The sequence below is a fragment of the Delphinus delphis genome, chromosome 10 (assembly GCF_949987515.2).
Source record: "Delphinus delphis chromosome 10, mDelDel1.2, whole genome shotgun sequence".
NCBI lineage: Eukaryota > Metazoa > Chordata > Mammalia > Artiodactyla > Delphinidae > Delphinus > Delphinus delphis.
Genome location: NC_082692.2, coordinates 5,282,597 through 5,301,397, shown reverse-complemented (window position 1 = coordinate 5,301,397; position 18,801 = coordinate 5,282,597). Strand labels below are relative to the sequence as shown.

At 46.1% G+C, this 18,801-nt stretch overlaps 1 protein-coding gene across 7 annotated transcripts in view; it reads right to left on the bottom strand.

Moving 5' to 3' along the window:
* Positions 1 to 18,801, bottom strand: part of DSP (desmoplakin) — a 98,118-nt gene that overhangs the window by 27,979 nt on the left and 51,338 nt on the right. For 4 of the 7 annotated variants that reach the window (XM_060023679.1, XM_060023676.2, XM_060023675.1 and 1 more), the window contains exons 2-3: positions 1,728 to 1,827; positions 227 to 375 (exon numbers count right to left, since the gene is read on the bottom strand). In XM_060023679.1, the coding sequence (XP_059879662.1) occupies positions 227 to 375; positions 1,728 to 1,814 (236 nt within the window). In that variant the 5' untranslated portion in view covers positions 1,815 to 1,827. Of the gene's footprint in view, positions 1 to 226; positions 376 to 1,727; positions 1,828 to 13,629; positions 13,923 to 14,035; positions 14,617 to 18,801 lie in introns of those variants that run through there. The other 3 variants (XM_060023673.2, XM_060023680.1, XM_060023677.1) reach the window with 3 other exon arrangements.

Here is an 18,801-nt window from a genome sequence, read left to right as displayed (position 1 = left end):
TCTTGGGCAGGTCTGTTTAGTTCTTCGCATGGCAGCTTTGTGATTCCACGACAGATGAAGGTAGTGGGTTTAGTCAATTTGTATTAGAGACACATTAAGCTCTAATACCAAGCAAGGGAGCCCTTTCTGGGGAATATCTGTGCTTTCTTCAGGGAAGACCTGGGTCAGGGGATTGAGTGCAACTCCACGAGGCCTGCGGGCACCACGCTCGCTCTGTGGGCAATACCTTTTCTGATAAACGTCACAGGGCTGGCCCATCTGCCGCATCTCTCTAATCAAGCTATCGGTAATTTCCATCTGATCGTTGGCCTGGGCAAAACACTCGTCCAGTTCTCTGCTCTGCGCCAGCTGTATCCCATCTCCGTACTTCAGTTCCTACAAGAAAGAAGTCACATGAAGGAAACACATAATACTGGAGAGAAAAGCTTCACGCGTATTACTAGAAGCAAAAGCTTCCGCTATAAACTTAAATATTATAAGTCCCCTGCCCCGTTCCACGGAAGTGCAAAAAGTCTCTAACTGAAAGTTGTCTTATTAGTTTGAAATAGGGAGGTAAATTAGGGAGATTCTTGAAGCAAAATTTGTAGCCTATATTTTAAATTTTCAGACCCCTTTAAAAGCATATTCACAGAGTGCTGACCTTTCTCTTACTTCAGTGTTAAATGCCTATCTTTCTTATTTTCACAGGACACTCATCTAACTGTAATTTCACTGTGATAAGAACACTGTACCAGATGAGGTCTTTTTTTTTTTTTTCTGGTACGCAGGCCTCTCACCTCTGTGGCCTCTCCCGCTGCGGAGCACAGGCTCTGGAAGCGCAGGCCCTGGAAGCGCAGGCCCAGCGGCCATGGCTCACGGGCCCAGCCGCTCTGCGGCATGTGGGATCCTCCCGGATTGGGGCACGAACCCACGTCCCCCGCATCGGCAGGCAGACCTTCCACCTCTGCGCCACCAGGGAAGCCCCCAGATGAGGTCTTTTTTACACACAAACTGAGCTCTTCCTGCAACTTGTGGGAGATAACTTTTTGGTTCTTAAAAAGAAAGCTGTCTAGTTAATTGTATTGAGCCAATCAATTTCCTGGTTTTGATGATGGGTGATACTTAGTGAGATGGCCACCTTTGTGGGGAGCTGGGTGACGGATACTCGGAAAATATCATGGGTCTCGTGCCTTCTAAGCCTGTTTCAATAAGATCCTAAGTTATCTCTGTAACATCAAGAAATACTGTGAGCTTTCACGAATGTTACCATTTCCCCTCAATTTTCAGTTGCTTATTTATCCATATTTTGTAATGTTTCTCATGTAGAAGTGTTCTCACAAGATGGTAAATTTTCCTGAAAAAAGACATTCAATTGATGGTGTACATCACAACCCATGACAATCCAGTGACATAAACATGTCAGGTTGCACCTCTAGGAAAAGAAAGCATTACAAAATCAGAGAAATGACAACAGGTTGTTGCAATTCCAAAAGGGTGTTAATCCGTAGTGTAAATATTTGTTGGGAAAAAAACTATGTGAAAACTGGTTCCCATTGTTAAGCCAACATTGCAAGTAAGTTAGGAAGACAGACATCCCGCTCTCGTCTGTTTTGAGAAAAAGCATCTCTAAACACTAGGAGGGCGGGGAGAGAATGCACAGGTCAGGGCTCTGAGTCTAAGTTAACCAGGAGCAAAACCAGGTACAAAACCAGGTGTGGACAGTACTTTAGGAGAAAAAGAAAGCTTACCGGCTGCACGATCAGCTCGGCCCGCATCAAACAATCCGAGCAGTTCTGCAGAAGCTCCTGGATGGTGTTCTGGTTCTGCCTGGACATCGTTCCGGTTTGACTGATGAGCAAACACAAAGAAAGAAAATATGAAAATTTTTTTTCAATTTTGAACTCATTTTAAACTTTCAAAACAGCTGCAAAAACAAGACAAAAACACTTCAGTAGGCCCTTCACCCAGACTGCCCAATTGTTCACATTGGCCATGTCTCTTTGTTCCCCTCCCCCCTGTATGTGTGTATATCTATGTATAGTATATATACATTTTTCTGAGCCATTTGAGAACAATCACGCTTCTTTATCCCAAAATATTCCGGCATGTATTTCCTAAGAACAAAGCCATTCCATTATATAACCACAGTACAATTACCAAAAGCAAGACATTTAAAAATGATGGAATACTATTTTCTAATCTACAGAACTTTTTCAAATTGTACTAACCTTCACACCAAGTTTTTTTTTTTTTTTTTTTTTTTTTCCTGGTATAAAATCTAATCCAGAAATATCCTTTTGAGTTGTGAAAACACATTTCCAGCATCTTCTCTGTCACCCCTCTCCCTTCATCCCACATCAATGCCATCACCAGTCCTGGGAAAGGTGGCATCAGACCCAGAGCTGCAGGGTTTCTTTGACCAGTCTGGCTGAGGACAATTGTAGGAGACGAAAGAAAAGCTTATTCTGCAAAAATATTTTCTGCAACTAGAAAAAGCTGATAATGGTAAAGGAAGGATGGGGTAAAGAAAGTGATGGGAAATTTAAATATCTTTAATGCAAAAAGAAGCCACTTTTCCTTTCAGGATGACCCCAGAATATTATCCTGTACAATGATGCTCACCCACATGTGTATGTCAAATGTAGCGCTATTCTGGAAGACAGGTAGCAGAAACCTTAAAACGACCGTGGTATTTAAGAAGAATGTTGTAGATATTCTACATTTTAAAGAAAGAGATTATAGAAATTCAGTTTGCTCCAGATACAAGTAGAAAGAGTAATCTATCATAAAACAAGTCTTACTTTTTAATTTGCCAGGATACATTATGCTACAGCACAGCCTGCTACGGCTTAGTTTAAGAGAGATTTAAAGCACATTAAATTATTAACGTTCAGGAAAGGTCTTATGAATGTCCTACAAGAAAGCTGAGTTCCTCCAGGGCTTCTGAGCTACCAGCCAGGCCGGCTTGAGCTTTCAGATAAAACAGACGCCTGTTCAATGTACTGAACTTTCTTTTATGTGTGTCTGTGTCGGGAAGGGTGTCTGTGTGCGTTTTAAAGAAAGAATTTCCGGACTTCCCTGGTGGCGCAGTGGTTAAGAATCCGCCTGCCAATGCAGGAGACACGGGTCCTGGGGGCCTCCGAGCCCTAGTCCAGGAAGATCCCACATGCGGCGGAGCAACTAAACCCATGCACCACAACTACCGAGCCTGTGCTCTAGAGCCCGCGAGCCGCAACTACCGAGCCTGTGCTCCGCAACTAGAGAAAGCCCACGCGCAGCAACGAAGACCCAAAGCAGCCAAAAATAAATAAATTAATAAATAAAATTTTTTTTTCTAATTTTTATTTTATTTATTTATTTGCGCCAGGTCTTAGTTGCGGCATGCTTGTGGGATCTAGTTCCCTGACCAGGGATCGAACCCAGGCCCCCTGCATTGGGAGCTCAGAGTCTTAAGCCCTGTGCCACCAGGGAAGTCCCAATAAATAATTTTTTTAAATAAATAAATAATGAAGAAAGAATTTCACTGTTTAAAAAAAACGTTTGAAAAGCACAGGCTGTACTAGGCAGAGATAGGGTAAAGTCACAAGAATGTGGGAAACTGCTCCCACCGCCCCTTGATTCCGCCTCATTTCACATCGGACAGGCGCTTTCTCTCTCTGCCGGCCAGGCTTCCCTGCAAGCCAGCCCTGGCTGAAAGTATGTGGGTGAGAAACCAGCTCTCCTGGGAACCAGTGCCAGGTGAGGCCGCAGCTCCTCCAGGCAGGCCCTGGCACTGCCCACCCATCAACACCAGGGCACCGCACACACAACCCCCGCCCCCCGCATGAATGCTGCCCTTCTCTGCCTGCCACTCAGAATCAGACAGGAAACCTGGCACACTTCTCGGATTGCTGAGATGTTAACAGGACTCCATCCGTTGTCAAAACTTGTGCAAAATTCCACTTGACTTAGAACACTTTCCAAAATGCACCCATTATAACAGGGAGGAAAGAAATTCAAGAGACAAAGGGAAAAAAAGAAAAAAGAGAGACAAAGGGAGAAATACAGAAACATCACTGAGAAGTCTAGGATGGGTAAGTAATTAGGGAGGTCCTGTGTAATTAGATTTGTTTTCTTTAATGAAGGGGCATGAGAGGCCCTTTCTTCTGAAACATTTAGTAATTCTGGTCAGCAGTTGGGTTCAGAGGGTGATTCCCACAGAGAATGCCAGTCCCTTGCATACAAAGGAAAGGGCTCTCTCTTAGCACAGTGGAAAGTCAAGAGTTTCTGAAATGATTTAATAACGTGTGCTACTGGAAAAACTAACACAGTGAGTGCTAAGACAGAGGGAGATGGGGAAACTGGGTGAGGTGTAGGAGAACTCCCTCTATCTCTGCAGCTTTTCTATAATCCTAAAATTATTCCAGGATAAAAATGTACAAAAAATAAAAAAGAAGCAGAGAGGCCAAACTCACTTGTGAATGAAAGTTCCAAAGTGTATACACAAGTCTTTTAAAAATGAATTTATGACACTAAATTCATTTGCCAACAAAATATGAAACTCTTCGGCTCTTTTTACCCAATTACTAGAGTAGTTAGTTACATGACACTTAGAAATGAACTAAGGAAAAAGAGGTGAGGCAATTAAACGCTGGCTTAAAATATTGGTGGACTTGCACTTAAAAAACAAAAAGGTAAAACAAAAACAAAAACAAAAAAACACCACAACGGTAACTTCATATGCTGTTAATGATACTGGAAAGAATTATTCATGCTTCACCAACAGGCCTGCCTATGTTCACCATACACGCCCTTGATAGCCACTAAAACCCTATGTGTTTGCCTCGGCATTTTAGGAATAGATGAACAACCGTCTGCACAAAAATCTAATCTTTCTAAAAGTAAAAAGAAAGAAAAGCTAAAGTGTTAGAACAATGTAATGAAGAATCTTTGGTATTGTGATTTTTCTGTAGGAAAGTATGATCTAATTAACCAAATTTCCTTAGGCACAACTTTTCAAGACTGTCTGGTCCTTAAAGTAAGATCTACATGTCCCGTTTGTCATCTGTAAGCATCTCACTTCCATCTGAACATCCTTGGGAAACAGACCATCAAATCGAGCAGGTGGAAGGACAACTCAGGCCCCTGAGGTTTATTGATGAGAAAAGAGAATCCACCTTCACATTTCAGCTTGCTTGTCCCCGCCCAGTGAAGGATCCACACAGAAATGACTGTACTTAAATCAAGAAGGAAGTGTCCGTGGAGAGGATTTCGACTCACTAGACACTCACTCAGATGCTGTGCAGGGCTGGACCCTTCAGCAGGAGAGCCAGGAGAGCATGCTTCAGGGAACACGGGCATTTTGTGTGTCATTCAGAACTTTTTAAGTCAAAAATCATATTTTTTCACATAATTTTAGGTCTTTTGTCGTTTACCTCAGAAATATTCTAGATCTCAGTTTTCTCATCTTTTGGGCTAGGTGCTAGCTAAGATTTCCTTAGCTCCTTTGATCTGTAACTTTATTTTATGAGACCACCAAACTCACTCCTCCTACTGAAAATAATCTAAAAGTCTATGTTCTGTGTAAAGGTAATGAAGTTTCCTCTTCATACAGTGCAATTTGGGAAAATGCAAAATTCCATCATATAGGAAGAAATCATTTTAAAATAAATACTTATTTAACAAGCATATAAGGACTTTAAAAATCCCTAGCCTCAAAGAAATTTTCAACACTGGTACGTATTGGTATTAGGGGTGCAGAGATTTTAAACCATGTTAGGAATTGAACTAACGAGGTCAGAGTTCAATTTTTAAGTCCCATTTCCGTGTCATGGAAGATGAAAGAAGTCATGCAAAAAAAAAAAAAAAAAAGAAAGAAAGAAAAGAAAGTTCATTTGGGTCAAATCAATCAAAAAATATTGACTTCTAAACTAAAATTAATAGCTGGCCTTGAAAAAAATAACATTTGTCCTTAAAAGTCTTTAACCTTTCTGAAATCTTCTCTTATTTTCAAACTTACAAAGACAAATTATTCGTACAACAAAGAACCTGCCTACACTTTTTTTGAAAATTCATTCTAAAACTTGTTTAAACAAGTAAGGGTTCCAACAGTTTACATAAAGATCCCCTCATCAGAGGCTAAAAGGAAAACATGGTCTGGGCCACATGAACGTGTGAACAGTATTAAAGAGCTTTCGATGTTTTATTTTACTACCTCCAAATAACAGTCTTTTCTTAAAAAAATAAGACCCCAAAATTAACTGTGAAGCCACTAGTTTCACACTTTTCCCAAGAATATTATAGACAAAAATACAAGACAAATACTTTGAAGAGAGTCTTGAAGCATTACAAGATATTTATTAATAGTTACTCTCCTTGCTTTATGAAAGTCATTTTACAATCATCTATTCTGTTCATTAGACACTTGGCCGGTGCCACGTAACTCTGGATTTATTTTTGTATATACACTGGTTGGCCAAAAAGTTCGTAAGAGTCTATGGAAAAACCAGAAGGAACTTTTTGGCCAACCCAATACTTTCTCTCCATTGGGTTCCTTCTTTCCTTCCTTCCTCTTTCCTTTGCCCCTTCTCTCTCTCCCCCACTCTCTCTCTCTTCTTTTGGTTCATTCCATCAACATAAGGTCCTGGATGTGTGCCGGAAATTATGTCTCATGTGTATTCAGATTCATGGAATAATGACCTTGGAAAAAGTCAATGAAGACTTGATGGAAATGATGATAATTATGTAATGCATTAATACTGATCTTAAAACTTATTTGCATTCATATTGATCTAAAACCTATCTGCTGAGCTCCTTACAATGTTTAAAACATGTTCCATACGTTATTTTGAGTTTCTTTAAAAGATCTTAAGTAAAAAGAAAAACATCCATGGAGTTTGTAAAAAAAAAAAAAATTTACGTTTTCATTTAAGGACAATACCCTACCTCCAAGACTCACTAAACACATCAGTGGAAATGTCACGTATCAGAAGTTACACACCAAGTGCTTCCGCCTCCACAGAGTTTTCCTGGCACATCTCTGCCCTCCTTCTGAACGAATTATTTACACACCTGTCTGCCCACACCTGGAGAGCAAAGTCTCACACCTTAGTCACTTTCGGCTCCTACGTGCACCTAACAGCACAGAGTTCCTCACCCAGAAGGTCCTTAACGTATGTTTGTTTGGTTTAGGAAAGTAGAAGAAAAACAAAGGCAAATCGAAGACTGATATGAAGATATTACTACTCATTACCCTGATTTCCAAAGCTCAATCAGGTAGCGCATCTACTGCACCCCAATTCCCCACCAATAGTGGGGAAAAAAAGGGGGGCTTCCCTGGTGGCGCAGTGGTTGAGAGTCCGCCTGCCGATGCAGGGGACACGGGTTTGTGCCCCGGTCCGGGAATTTCCCACATGCCGCGGAGCGGCTGGGCCCGTGAGCCATGGCCACTGAGCCTGCGCGTCCGGAGCCTGTGCTCTGCAACGGGAGAGGCCACAGCAGTGAGAGGCCCGCGTACCGCCAAAAAAAAAAAAAAAAAGCTTTTCTCTATCAATTTTAGGAAGAAGGCCTCCTCTGGACCTTCATCTTGTCCTCACCCAGGAGCTTTGGAAGCGGTACTCTAATAAAAGTTCCACTGCCTTTCCATGTTTGCTATTTTCACAGTTTTTGGTGGCTTGGGTGGGGGCCGGGGAGGGCAACCTGATCACAGATCATTAACTTCATAAAGAGTTTGGGGTCCACCCCGTTCTCAGCCACTTCTGGCTGGACAGCCTGTGACTCGAAGCAAGTTAGTAGACTCGCGGGGCCTAGGGTTTCTGCAGGAACACAGTCACCTCTCGGGGCTGGCCTGATGTTGAGAGAAGCAGCCAGTGAGGTCTGTAAAGCCCGGCAGAAACTAAATCCTCGCTGCGAGATCGTTCGTACAGGGGAAGCTGCTGTTGTGATATGATTCTTAGATTTTGCTTTTATTTTTCATTTTGTGTTTTTCGCCCCAGTGCATGATTTTGCAGTTCACCCAGTTCACAATGTTAAGGATATCCTGCAAGCACACTGGAGGTGGGGTGAGAAGTGAAAAAAAGGAAAGAAGAAGAAATGATGATTGGGTATTAAGTGTGAGGCATTTGAGACTTTCTCAGGTAATTTTTAATTCCTAAAATTATCTACGAAACCTAAAAAAAAGTTTGAGACAATTCAAAGACAGAGATACATTTTAACTGCGTGAAAGACATCTTTTTGAAGGGATTAGAAAATTCAGAAAAAGATGCTTTCCTTTCCTTTATTAAATGGGGATGAATATTTGACCCTTACAAATTCAAGGCCAAAACAGGGATTTCTGTTTTGAATTCCTTCCCTATGTGAAAACTTACATTCATTCTGATGCCTAAAAAAAATCGTTTACAAGTTATCTGGTTATCCACCAAGAGGCCAACTCCTTTTTAATTTTTTTCAGGTACCTTACGAAGCAAGGGATATTACGTTTGCATGTCACACATTTGAATTCCAGGCAAAAAACTCACACCTATGGCCTGCAGCCTCTCACTCTGGTGTCCTCATTTTCATGAAATGTAGACTTCACATTCCTGAGGTCTCTGAAGGTCCTGGACCCTCCTCCTAGCCCAAGGTGCTGGTGGTAAGGTGCACGTGATGGGACTGCCCTGGCATTTTATGGCATGCTGAGGCTTGGGGTCCGTGGGGCAGTGGCTTCAACATCAGAACCACCCCTGCCCATTTTCCCAGGAGGGCCAGAGGGAGCCGGAGAAAAAGCAAAGGGCGGGGCGGCAGGGCCCCAGGCACCAAGGCCTCGGGACTGAGGCGCTTCTTCCAGAACCTTTGAAAAGTCTGGAAAGACTGGCTGGCTGAGGGCTGAGTTAACACTCCCGGAGACACACCCAAGCCCTCCTCAGCTCCACCCGAAGATGTCAGCGTGGAGGCATCAGCACTTTTTTGTCTTTCCCAAGACATTTCAGGCGCCTGGACAACAATGAAATTACGCCCATGTTTACAGAAAAGATTAACTACTTGCTGGAAGCTGCTCTGTAGATGTGCCTGACATTCAGCGGCCTTAACGCAGCATCCCACTGTCCTTCATTCCTCAGCAGATGGAAACTCTACAGGAGTGTGAATGCAGGAACACAATGGCTATGAAATATTTCCCAGGAATGCAACAATTTAAAAAGAAGTAAAAACTCCTATTGGATAGAAGAGTTTACAAGAAGAGGTGAATTCTAATAACTAAAGTTAGGTCTTTTCTTGCACCATCGTGGTATACTGGATTCAAATGCAGCTCAATTACTAACTTAGCTGCTTGACCTAAGCCAAGTCATCTAACTCTTTTAACCTCAGTTTCCCACCTGTGAAATGGGAAGTTTGTCGTGAGGCTTGAGATAACAATATACTTGGCACATGGTGGGTGTTGGCCAGGCAATGGTAACTATTATTTTTTTTTATTTTTTTATTTTTTGGCGGTACTCGGGCCTCTCACTGTTGTGGCCTCTCCCGTTGCAGAGTACAGGCTCCGGACGCACAGGCTCAGCGGCCATGGCTCACGGGCCTAGCCGCTCCATGGCATGTGGGATCTTCCCGGATCGGGACACGAACCCGTGTCCCCTGCATCGGCAGGCGGACTCTCAACCACTGCGCCACCAGGGAAGCCCAATGGTAACTATTATTAACCACTGATCTGATGTTTGTATAAAATATATAACCTACTCAAACTTAGTCACTATGTAAGTGTTACTACTCCCATATATTAAGCTACCCTGAATCTTACTTTGCCATCGTTTCCCAGAAAAATATTTAGAATAACCATTCTGAGTCAGCCAGCTCTAAGCCTGTTTTCTCCCTCTCCCTTGCCTCTCTGATCCAGTTCTGAGCTGAAGCTGTCAGTCCATCACATCTACCTCCTGTCCCACTGCCACCAACCTCGACCAGACTTTCACCTCCCTCCTTCACTGGTGTAACTGCTTCCTTAAGGCAACCCCTCCCACACACTGCTGGCCACAGCAACAATCCTATGGCTTCCTGCGTCGGTCTTATCTCTCTGCTCCTTCAAAGGAGACCTTCACTGGCTCGGATGAGACCTGCAAGGGTTCCCCTGTGCCTAACCCTAGCCCACCACCGTGATTCGTGGCCCCAGCCCGTCCTCCCTCCTTCCGTCTCACTGTTTCCCCACTTAAGCGAATGCTCCAAAAGGAGACCACTCTCTAGGCCTTGAAGTTGCGCCTGCTTTTCCACTTCTCACACTTTTCTCATGCTCTTCTCTCCTCCAGGTGCACTCTCTGCCCACTCTCTTTACCAACTGAAATTCTCCAAAGTCCAAGTCAACACCACTTCCTTTATAATAAAATCTTACTAGTGCCGCCACTACAGATGTTATCTTGTCCCCTTACGAAGCCTCTGAGTCATGGGTACCGCTCCTGTGCATTATCCGTTTGTATTATAGTACTCATGTACTTATCTTCCTCTAAAGAGCATCTGCTCCCTTCCAGAAGTCTCTGTATTTTCACCTTTGAATCTCCCCGACATCTAACACACAGCAGATGCTCAGGAAATACTGGCTGAATGAATGAATGAATATATGGACTTGAGGTACTTTCATCCTGTAAGTACAGGGCTGTCCAGTCTCATACACCAGTACATGGTCTAAACGCACAGGATGCCAGAGGGCAGAGGGAGGAGCCCCTGATTCTCATGCCAGCTCGGCCATGGTGGACTCCGGGATTTGGGGCAAGTCTTAATTTGTCTCTAAAGTGGAAAAGTGAGGTTTCTGTCCTCCTCAGGACCCCCTTCCACTCTAAAATTAAATGTAAATGCGCCTGTTTAACTTCATGCTGAGAAACAGGCTTCTTTTAAAAGGTAGTTTAAAGCAAACTTTAAAATAGGTATCAGATAGTGATCACACATATTCCGCTTTGGAAATCAAGAGTTCTGGAGAAATGTAAGCATTACCATTTTATGCACATATTTCTGAAGCTTAGTGACTGTATTTGGTTTGTAAGCCTCCTACAAATTCCACACTTTGATCGGCGGAAGATCTAACTGGGGGACTCTGCCACTTGGCCACCAAATTTCACTACAGATTTGTAATTTCTTTTAACTACAGGAAGAAGACCAGTGTAATTCTGCCATCATTGAAAACAATATAGCATCTCATACGAGAAAAATCCAAAGTTTAAATTTTTCAAAAATAAACATCTTAAATGATCAAGCATGAAACATGTACCAAACTTTAAAATATCAAGAAAAGCAGCGGAAGAAGGTAAATAAAGTCGTTGCAGATCCCATGCAGGGTAAAACAAAGACACAAAAGACAGGTGGGGGAACGAGGGATAATCAGAGTGAGAAATATCCGGTCCTAAACAGTGACAAGTGTTACTAAATAAAGGACAAAGGCAAGAGGCTGTAAAGTCACTTTCAAAGGAAAAATAAGATTTGGGCTCTGGACACACTCAAATTAGCTTATTTAGGGAAGGGCTAAATGCACACATTGATCATTAAAAAAATCACCAATCTGATTCAGCCAATAAAGTGGGAGTTTTAGAAATAAAGGAGTTTAGATGCAACCAGTCGTTTTCATACTGGTTTTTTAGGGGTTTTTTGGTTTTGTCGCTTTAAAAACAAAACACCTCTATTTAGAAAAACTTTCGGTCAGAAAAGTGCTTTTAAAATCCTTCATCATCAGTCACTTAGCAGAGGGCAGTCGAGTCAGAGCTGCCATCCTGCTTCTGCCAAGTGCGTGCCAGGGCCAAACAAATCCTTCCGCACAAGACGCTAAAAACCCTAGGAAAACAGGTGCGGTGCGGACACCGACCCTCTCCAGTCAGTCGTCCTTATTTTAAAATGCAGACCTCAGCGTTTGCGCGCTACTGTGTATTGTGACAACGCTTCGTTTCTAAGGGCAAGTAGCACAAGCGCAGGCCGGGACAGGCCTGGGGAAACTCCAGTACCTGGATCCAGAAAGAACGCCGGCCACATGCTGACTCAAGCCCCCAGCCTGCCGCCCCGCGGCCCTTGGCAGCTCGACAGCAACGCGCAGAAAAACAACCTCCCTCCGAGTTAGGTCACTTTTCACTAGAGTCTCTTTCCCCTTCCCGGGGAGATGTTAAAACTTGACAGGTTTATCAACAGCCTTTAGGTTGGAAAAACCGAACACATGAAATGATGCTATGCTAGGAGAAAACATCAAGCCTCGCCCAAATTTAACGTTCGGTGAAGCATCCTTATAAACCGGGTATCTTTATGCAGGTCATTAACCCAGATATTAATTACAAATTTACTTCTACAAGAAGTCAAGGGAGTGAAATATTCCATTAACAGCCATGTTTATTGTCAACTTAAAACATAGGGACGCTAAGATAACAGAAGCATATTCAAAAAAAAAAAAAGGAACAAAAAAACCAAAAAACCACCTGGTTCATAAATGCAGGAAAGAAGCAACCTTGCAAATTCTGACTTGGATTTAAATGTGTGGATTCAAAAGCATGTGCTTTCCAAATACTGCAAGACTGGGAGGGAAAAGTAAAGTTTCAGATTTAAATGGTTGGCCAACTTTTCAAACAAACTTAAAAACCAAAGTGTAAACGAGCAAAAATTTCTCCCCAGTCTCCCTAATGGTTTGGCGTATTTTTTCCTGGAAACCCCCAGGTGCATTTTGTTCATTAAAGAAAGAGCTCCAAGATTGAGACAATTCTTTGCTAGCTCAAAAAGAGAAAATAAATTTTCAAGGTGCTCCGGGAAGATAAAGAAATGAATAAATCGAAGCAGAAAGCAGGTTGCAAGTCGAGTAGTCCGTCCCGGCCCCCAAAACTGCTGGCAAAACAAAAAACCCCTGGAGTGTATTCAGTTTGCTCCTCCCCAGCCTAAGGCCACAAGGCTAGGTCGACAAAGTTCTGGAACTCAGGCCTCTTCCCCCGAAGCCCTACAAGGGAAGGACTTGCAGGGGGCGGGAAAGGGGGGTGAGAGCCGCAAAATTCTCACGGCTCACGTGGGAGAGTCCGGCTCCGGGGACCGGGTAAATGTACGTTCATTATCTATCTCCACCCGCACCCGATTGACCTCCCTCTCCCCAACCTGGGTTTCCCGGATGATTCGGAGAGGCAGACCCCGCCCTCTTCCCAGGGCGCCCCCAGCATCGCGGGCCGGCCGGGATGGTACGCGGAGCCTCCCCGCCACGGGCCCCTGCCCGCGCTATCCCGCTCAGAGCGCAAGACCCTGCGCCCGCGCTCTGCCACCGAGACACTGAGGCTGTTCCTCGGATGCTTTTTAAAAACCGGGAAACAAAGGGCGCAGGCGCGGGGCCACAGGTGTGCTCGCTGGCGGGGGCTGCCGCGCGGCTGATCCGGGCTGGGGGGACAGGCAGCCGCTCCCGCCGGGAAACTTGGTTTGGGTAGCAGGCGAGGCCGAGGCGGGGCCTTCTCGACCCGCAACCCCGAGCTACCGGGACGCGCAGCCTCTGCACAAAAGCCCCCGGGTGGCCGGGCAGCCCAGGCGCCGCTGCGGACGTGGTCTCGGGGTGACCACGAGCTTGCGATGAGCCACTAGCCAAAGCCGAGAGCCACGTCCACGCTGGCCACCCGACAGGCCGGAGGCCCCGCTCCCCTCGCTGTTTTACTTTTGGTTACAGTTCGAGAGATTGGGTTTAGTGGTCGCAGCCACGCCCGCCTGACCTCCCACCTGCGGCCCGGGACAAAGGCGAGGCCTCGCTGGGGACAGTCCCGGATACAGCCGGGACCCCCGCCGTCCGCCGCGCCCTGCCTGCACTCTCGCTGGCTGGCCTTGGGCCCCGGCACGCAGGAAGCGAGAAGGGGGGCCCGAGTCCCCGCCGGCAGCGAAGGAGACGCTCCTCTGCGGGTTGGCGCACATGCCCACCCGGTCTGCGCGGTGCGCCGGGACACTCGGTCTTGCCCCAGCGCGAACAGGAAATGCGTGCATGACCTCGGACAAAGAGACTGTCCCCTTTCTGGACCCGAGCTTCCTCGTCGGTCAGAGGTCGACGGTCCGTCCCGGTCCCAGGGTGCTAAGGGAGTGTAGAGACCCCGGCCCACGCACACCGCGCGCTCCGGGTCGGCCCGGTACCCACCAGTAGCCGTCCGAGTTCTGGTCGGTGACCGTGCAGCGCCGGGAGTAGTACATCCTGCTGGTGCCCCCACCACCGCTGCTGCCGCCCCCGCCCCCGCCGCCGGTCATCTCGTAGCGCAGGTCGGGGCCGGACTCGGCGCGGGTCATGTGGCCCAGCGTGTTGATCCGCGGGCTGGAGCCTCCGTTGCAGCTCATGTTGGCTGGCACTCGGAGCGCCGCTCAGCGCCGAGGCGGACGCGAGGGCGGGCCGGCTCGGAGAGAGCGAGGGGCTCCCAGGAGAGGCCCAAACCGGGGACTGGGCTGGGGGCGCAGAAGGATCGCGAGGACGCGCCTCTCCACCGCGGCCGTTCTGGACACTGCGAGCGCGGCACGGCGGGCGGGCGTCGGGCGTCGGGCGCCGGGGACAGCGACGGGCCGGGAGTGGAAGCGGGAGCGAGGGCTGCGGCTCTCAGGGCGGCGAGGACGCAGAGGAGCAGGGCCGTGGCGGGGTGGTGGTGTTGGTCGGCTGGGGCTCGAGTCTCCTCCCCGCTGGCACCCGACGCTGCCGAAGCCACACCTGGCCGGTTTCTTCCCAGGGCGGGGTGCGGCCGCCGCGCCTCCCCGCCCCATCGGGTGTCACCGACTCGCACCGGCCGCCCCTCCCCACCTGCGCCACCGGCCCGCGGCTCCGCCCTCCGCGCCGGGGCCTGAGTAACATGCAAGGGGCGGAGGCCTGGCACCCGCGCGCTCCCAGCGCGCGGCCGGCCGAGGGGTGGACATGCGCTGGCCGGGGCGTGCGCTCCGCGCGTCGCCGCCGTAGCCAGGAAAGCAGGGCCCCAGCTTTTGAGGATTTCTACGGCCCCCGGGTGGAAATAGGCTAAAAAATAAGTCATTCGATTGGACAGTTACTTATTAAACTTTTACTTCTGCTTATCCCTGAAAACGGTGCCAGCCAAGCTTTGGCTACAAACAGTTGAGGAGAGAATGCTTAGATGATGAGGTTTTGTTCGGAGACTCTTTTTGAATTTTCTTTTATTCCAGTAATTCAGAAGATTGCCTCAGAAGCATGTTTTCCGACGTGTAAAACGATTTTTACCCAGAACCACCGCTTTCTGGAGAAGTCTTCACCGTAAATAACTAATTTCTTTAGCATGAAGATAAAGAGGAATCCACTACAGTCAGTTCCCATAGGGTACCATGAAACTATAAATCGCAGTGTCTTTTATTTTGCCTGGTGATGGTCAGTCATTTTAAACGAGAAATGGCAAAGACTTCCACCCCAGACCGCTTCCAAATTTTATTTAAAAACCTTGGGGGCTTCCCTGGTGACGCAGTGGTTGGGAGTCCGGCTGCCGATGCGGGCGACGCGGGTTCGTGCCCCGGTCCGGGAGGATCCCGCGTGTCGCGGAGCGGCTGGGCCCGCGCGTCCGGAGCCTGGGCTCCGCGGCGGGAGGGGCCGCGGCGGTGAGAGGCCCGCGTACCAAAAAAACAAAAACAACAAAAAAACCTTGGGACCACTCCTCTCTTGCGTGCCCCTGAGCAGCTTCTCCCCCGACCCATCCCTTTTGAAACAGCTTTTCCCACAAGTCAGTGGTGGTGGCCTTCCTGGGACTTCAGTCTACCTGAGAGCAGCAGAGAACCCTGAACAGAGATCATCCACTGGGTACAGTTGAGTAACTCAGAGCCAGAACATTCCAGCCACCTGATCGAGGGCCCCTCCCAATTAGTGGCTGCCTGCGAACAACACCGCAGTCTCTGTGACTCGGGTTTAGATCCAGACCCAGTCACAACATCCATAAAAAGCTGTTTCTATAATTTGTAAAAACTGTTCAATTACTCTTTAATAAACACCATTTAAAGATCTTTATAATAAACATTTGTCATCTCCCTAAACAATGACAGTTAACTCACTTTCTTATAAAGTATATTTCTGAAATGTTTATAAACTGACAAGAACAAAAATCAAACTATATTTGCATGTTGTAAAGGGAGGGGAGGGAGTTCTCTAAAAGGTCCCAGATTATAGCACCCCATGTTACACCTCAAATTTTAGGCAGAAATCTTTAACAAAATGTCTTTTTCTCTACAATGGTCCACAGAGTTGACCAGCCTAAATCCAAGGAGTCAAAGATACCATGAGATGAAAGTTTGCCACTGTTAGCACTCAATAATTCCCATCATTTTCTCAGTTTCCTCTTCTGGTAAAGGCTAATGTGATAAAGTGTTCAAATGATTTCACAAACACTGATGTATAGACAAGAGTGGTGTTTCTTCTGAAATTGAATCAATGGCTGGAAGTCAGCATCTGCACAAATGGCCCAGATATTCACGGGTTGGTGGAGGGGAAGCCTTTTGGGGTGTCAGTCCATAATATACAAAATACTTCTATGCACCTCCTTTGTTCAGCAAGTAGTTATAACCTCCTATACAGAAGGACCAATGCTAGACTTTGGAATATACACAGAATGTCCTTGAAAACATAGTAAAACTTCAATTTTAAAAATTCAGGAATTCCTTCAGTCCAATAATGTGTAAATAGAAGGTCATACAATTGCACAGTAGAATCCTCCTTAAACACAGCACACATCTATGAGCCACCTCCCAGTGGTGGCGAAAGCTGTGCTCGGCCAATGGGTCCCTCTGAGAGCTCGCACTGGGTAGTCAGGAGCCCAGGCACTCACAGACCTAAACATCACCCAGACCCGCAGAGCTGTTTACAAAACGGGTAGAGGTGAAGAGCACAGCCCACCGTTGCTTCCTGGCCTACCTTACTGCTTCCTGTTCTTAAGATGTTCCCAAGAAGGCGACCGACTTCCAGCTAGCCAAACATGCCGGGTCTGGGAAGACAACAACTTTCATTTACCTTTCTCTAAGGAAGACGGGAGGATGAAATAAAAGATCGACATGACAGATGGGATCCAGACATACACGCATGCGTTGTCTAAATTGACTGTCTCACACGAGGCCCCCCAGTGAAGGCTGGGGATCAGAAGACCATCCTCTGACATGAGTGCTGCAGTTTACTTGGGAAGAGCTCCATCTCCTCAGGCGCTAGATGGAAATGATACTTGTCCTGCCAACTTTGCAGACCTACAGTGAGGATCAAGTGAGATAAAATATATGAACATTCCTGGAAGCATATAAAGCAATGGCGCCACTCATTAAACTGAAAGCTCTTTGCTGGGTGTGAAATGTTTAGCTCTAGTGCTTCTCTTTACCCCACCTGTGACTCGGCATAACTCCCCCTTGGAGACATTTAACATTCATTCAAGCAGTTATTAAGCATCTACTGTGTCACACAGCAGGCTCACTGCCGGTCACTCTCTGTAGGATATCTGTGGGAAAACAAATAATTGCAATACAATGTTAGGTCTGCTGTTATAAAGGTAGGTCTTCAGAGTTGCGGGGCACAGCAGAGGGGCTGAAAAGTAGCTTTTTTCTTACAACGAGGTTTATACAGTGTAGAGTCCACGGTCTGGCAAAGTCCTCGCTAGCTGCCCTAAGGTCAGCTATTTTTTCCCTACCACTTGTAGATACCTACCCTTGTCCTTTTAGAGACACATCACTGACAAGTCACTTTCTCTCTGGCTGAACTTAAAAATGACCTTGCAGTGAGGAAAGAGGCATCAGTTGTATCCTGAACATAGTTTTTAAATGAAACAGAGCACCTTGATTTCAGTGAGATTAAGAAGAATCATTTACTTGCTCAGAATCCTATGGGAAATCTCTCCTATCTCTTTGTTGGTAAATGATAGTGCTTTACCATAGAAAAGATGTACAGCCCGTGAGCTAAAATACCTGTTCTGCCGGCCAGGGAAGCAGTATTTTTTTTCTTTTACCTTTTTATCTTTGGCTTCACCGTGCAGCTTGCGGGATCTTAGTTCCCCGACTAAGGGATCGAACACAGGCCCCAGCAGTGAAAGCGCCGAGTTCTAACCACTGGACTGCCAGGGAATTTCCAGGGAAGTAGTATTTTAACAAATTAGAACTACAGACACTAGGATTGGAATTGTAAAAATAAATAAATATATATATTTTTTACTTCCTTATTTTTCCGTTTGTATGAATAAATTAGAATCTTCCAGAAATCATAAAATCTGTGTTCTCAATATTATAAAAATACGATTGATCTCTCCTAAAGTTGTTGAAGCTATTCAAAGCTTTGAATGAAGAAAGCAGTTTCACAAACCACAGAAATTCCATTTCAGAAATGGGAACGTGTTTGTGAAATATACACATTAGCCCAGAACTCTCTTTATTTTCCTTGGTTCAAGCGTCCTTCAGGGACGGAAGAATTTCTGTCTGTAGTAGTTTTTCGTTTTTGCCAGAGAAGGGTGAGTAACTTTTCAGAAATTGAATAGCTGAAAGAAACATCTCAAATACATTTTCTGTTTCTGTACTGATGAGTTGTCCCATTGTTTTGGCACAGATAATATCCAATAAATCATGCTATCCTTTGTGGGGTTTTTTTAAAATTTTTTTAAATCTGGGGTGGTTAGTTGTTTGGGGTTTTTTTTCTTTTTTTAAATAAATTTATTTATTTATTTTTGGCTGTGTTGGGTGTTCGCTGCTGTGCACGGGCTTTCTCTACTTGCGGCGAGTGGGGGCTACTCTTCGTTGCAGTGCACAGTCTTCTCATTGCGGTGGCTTCTCATTGCAGAGCACGCGCGGGCTCTAGGTGCGCGGGCTTCAGTAGTTGCGGCACGTGGGCTCAGTACTTGTGGCTCGCGGGCTCTAGAGCACAGGCTCAGCAGTTGTGGCGCACGGGCTTAGTTGCTCCGCGGCATG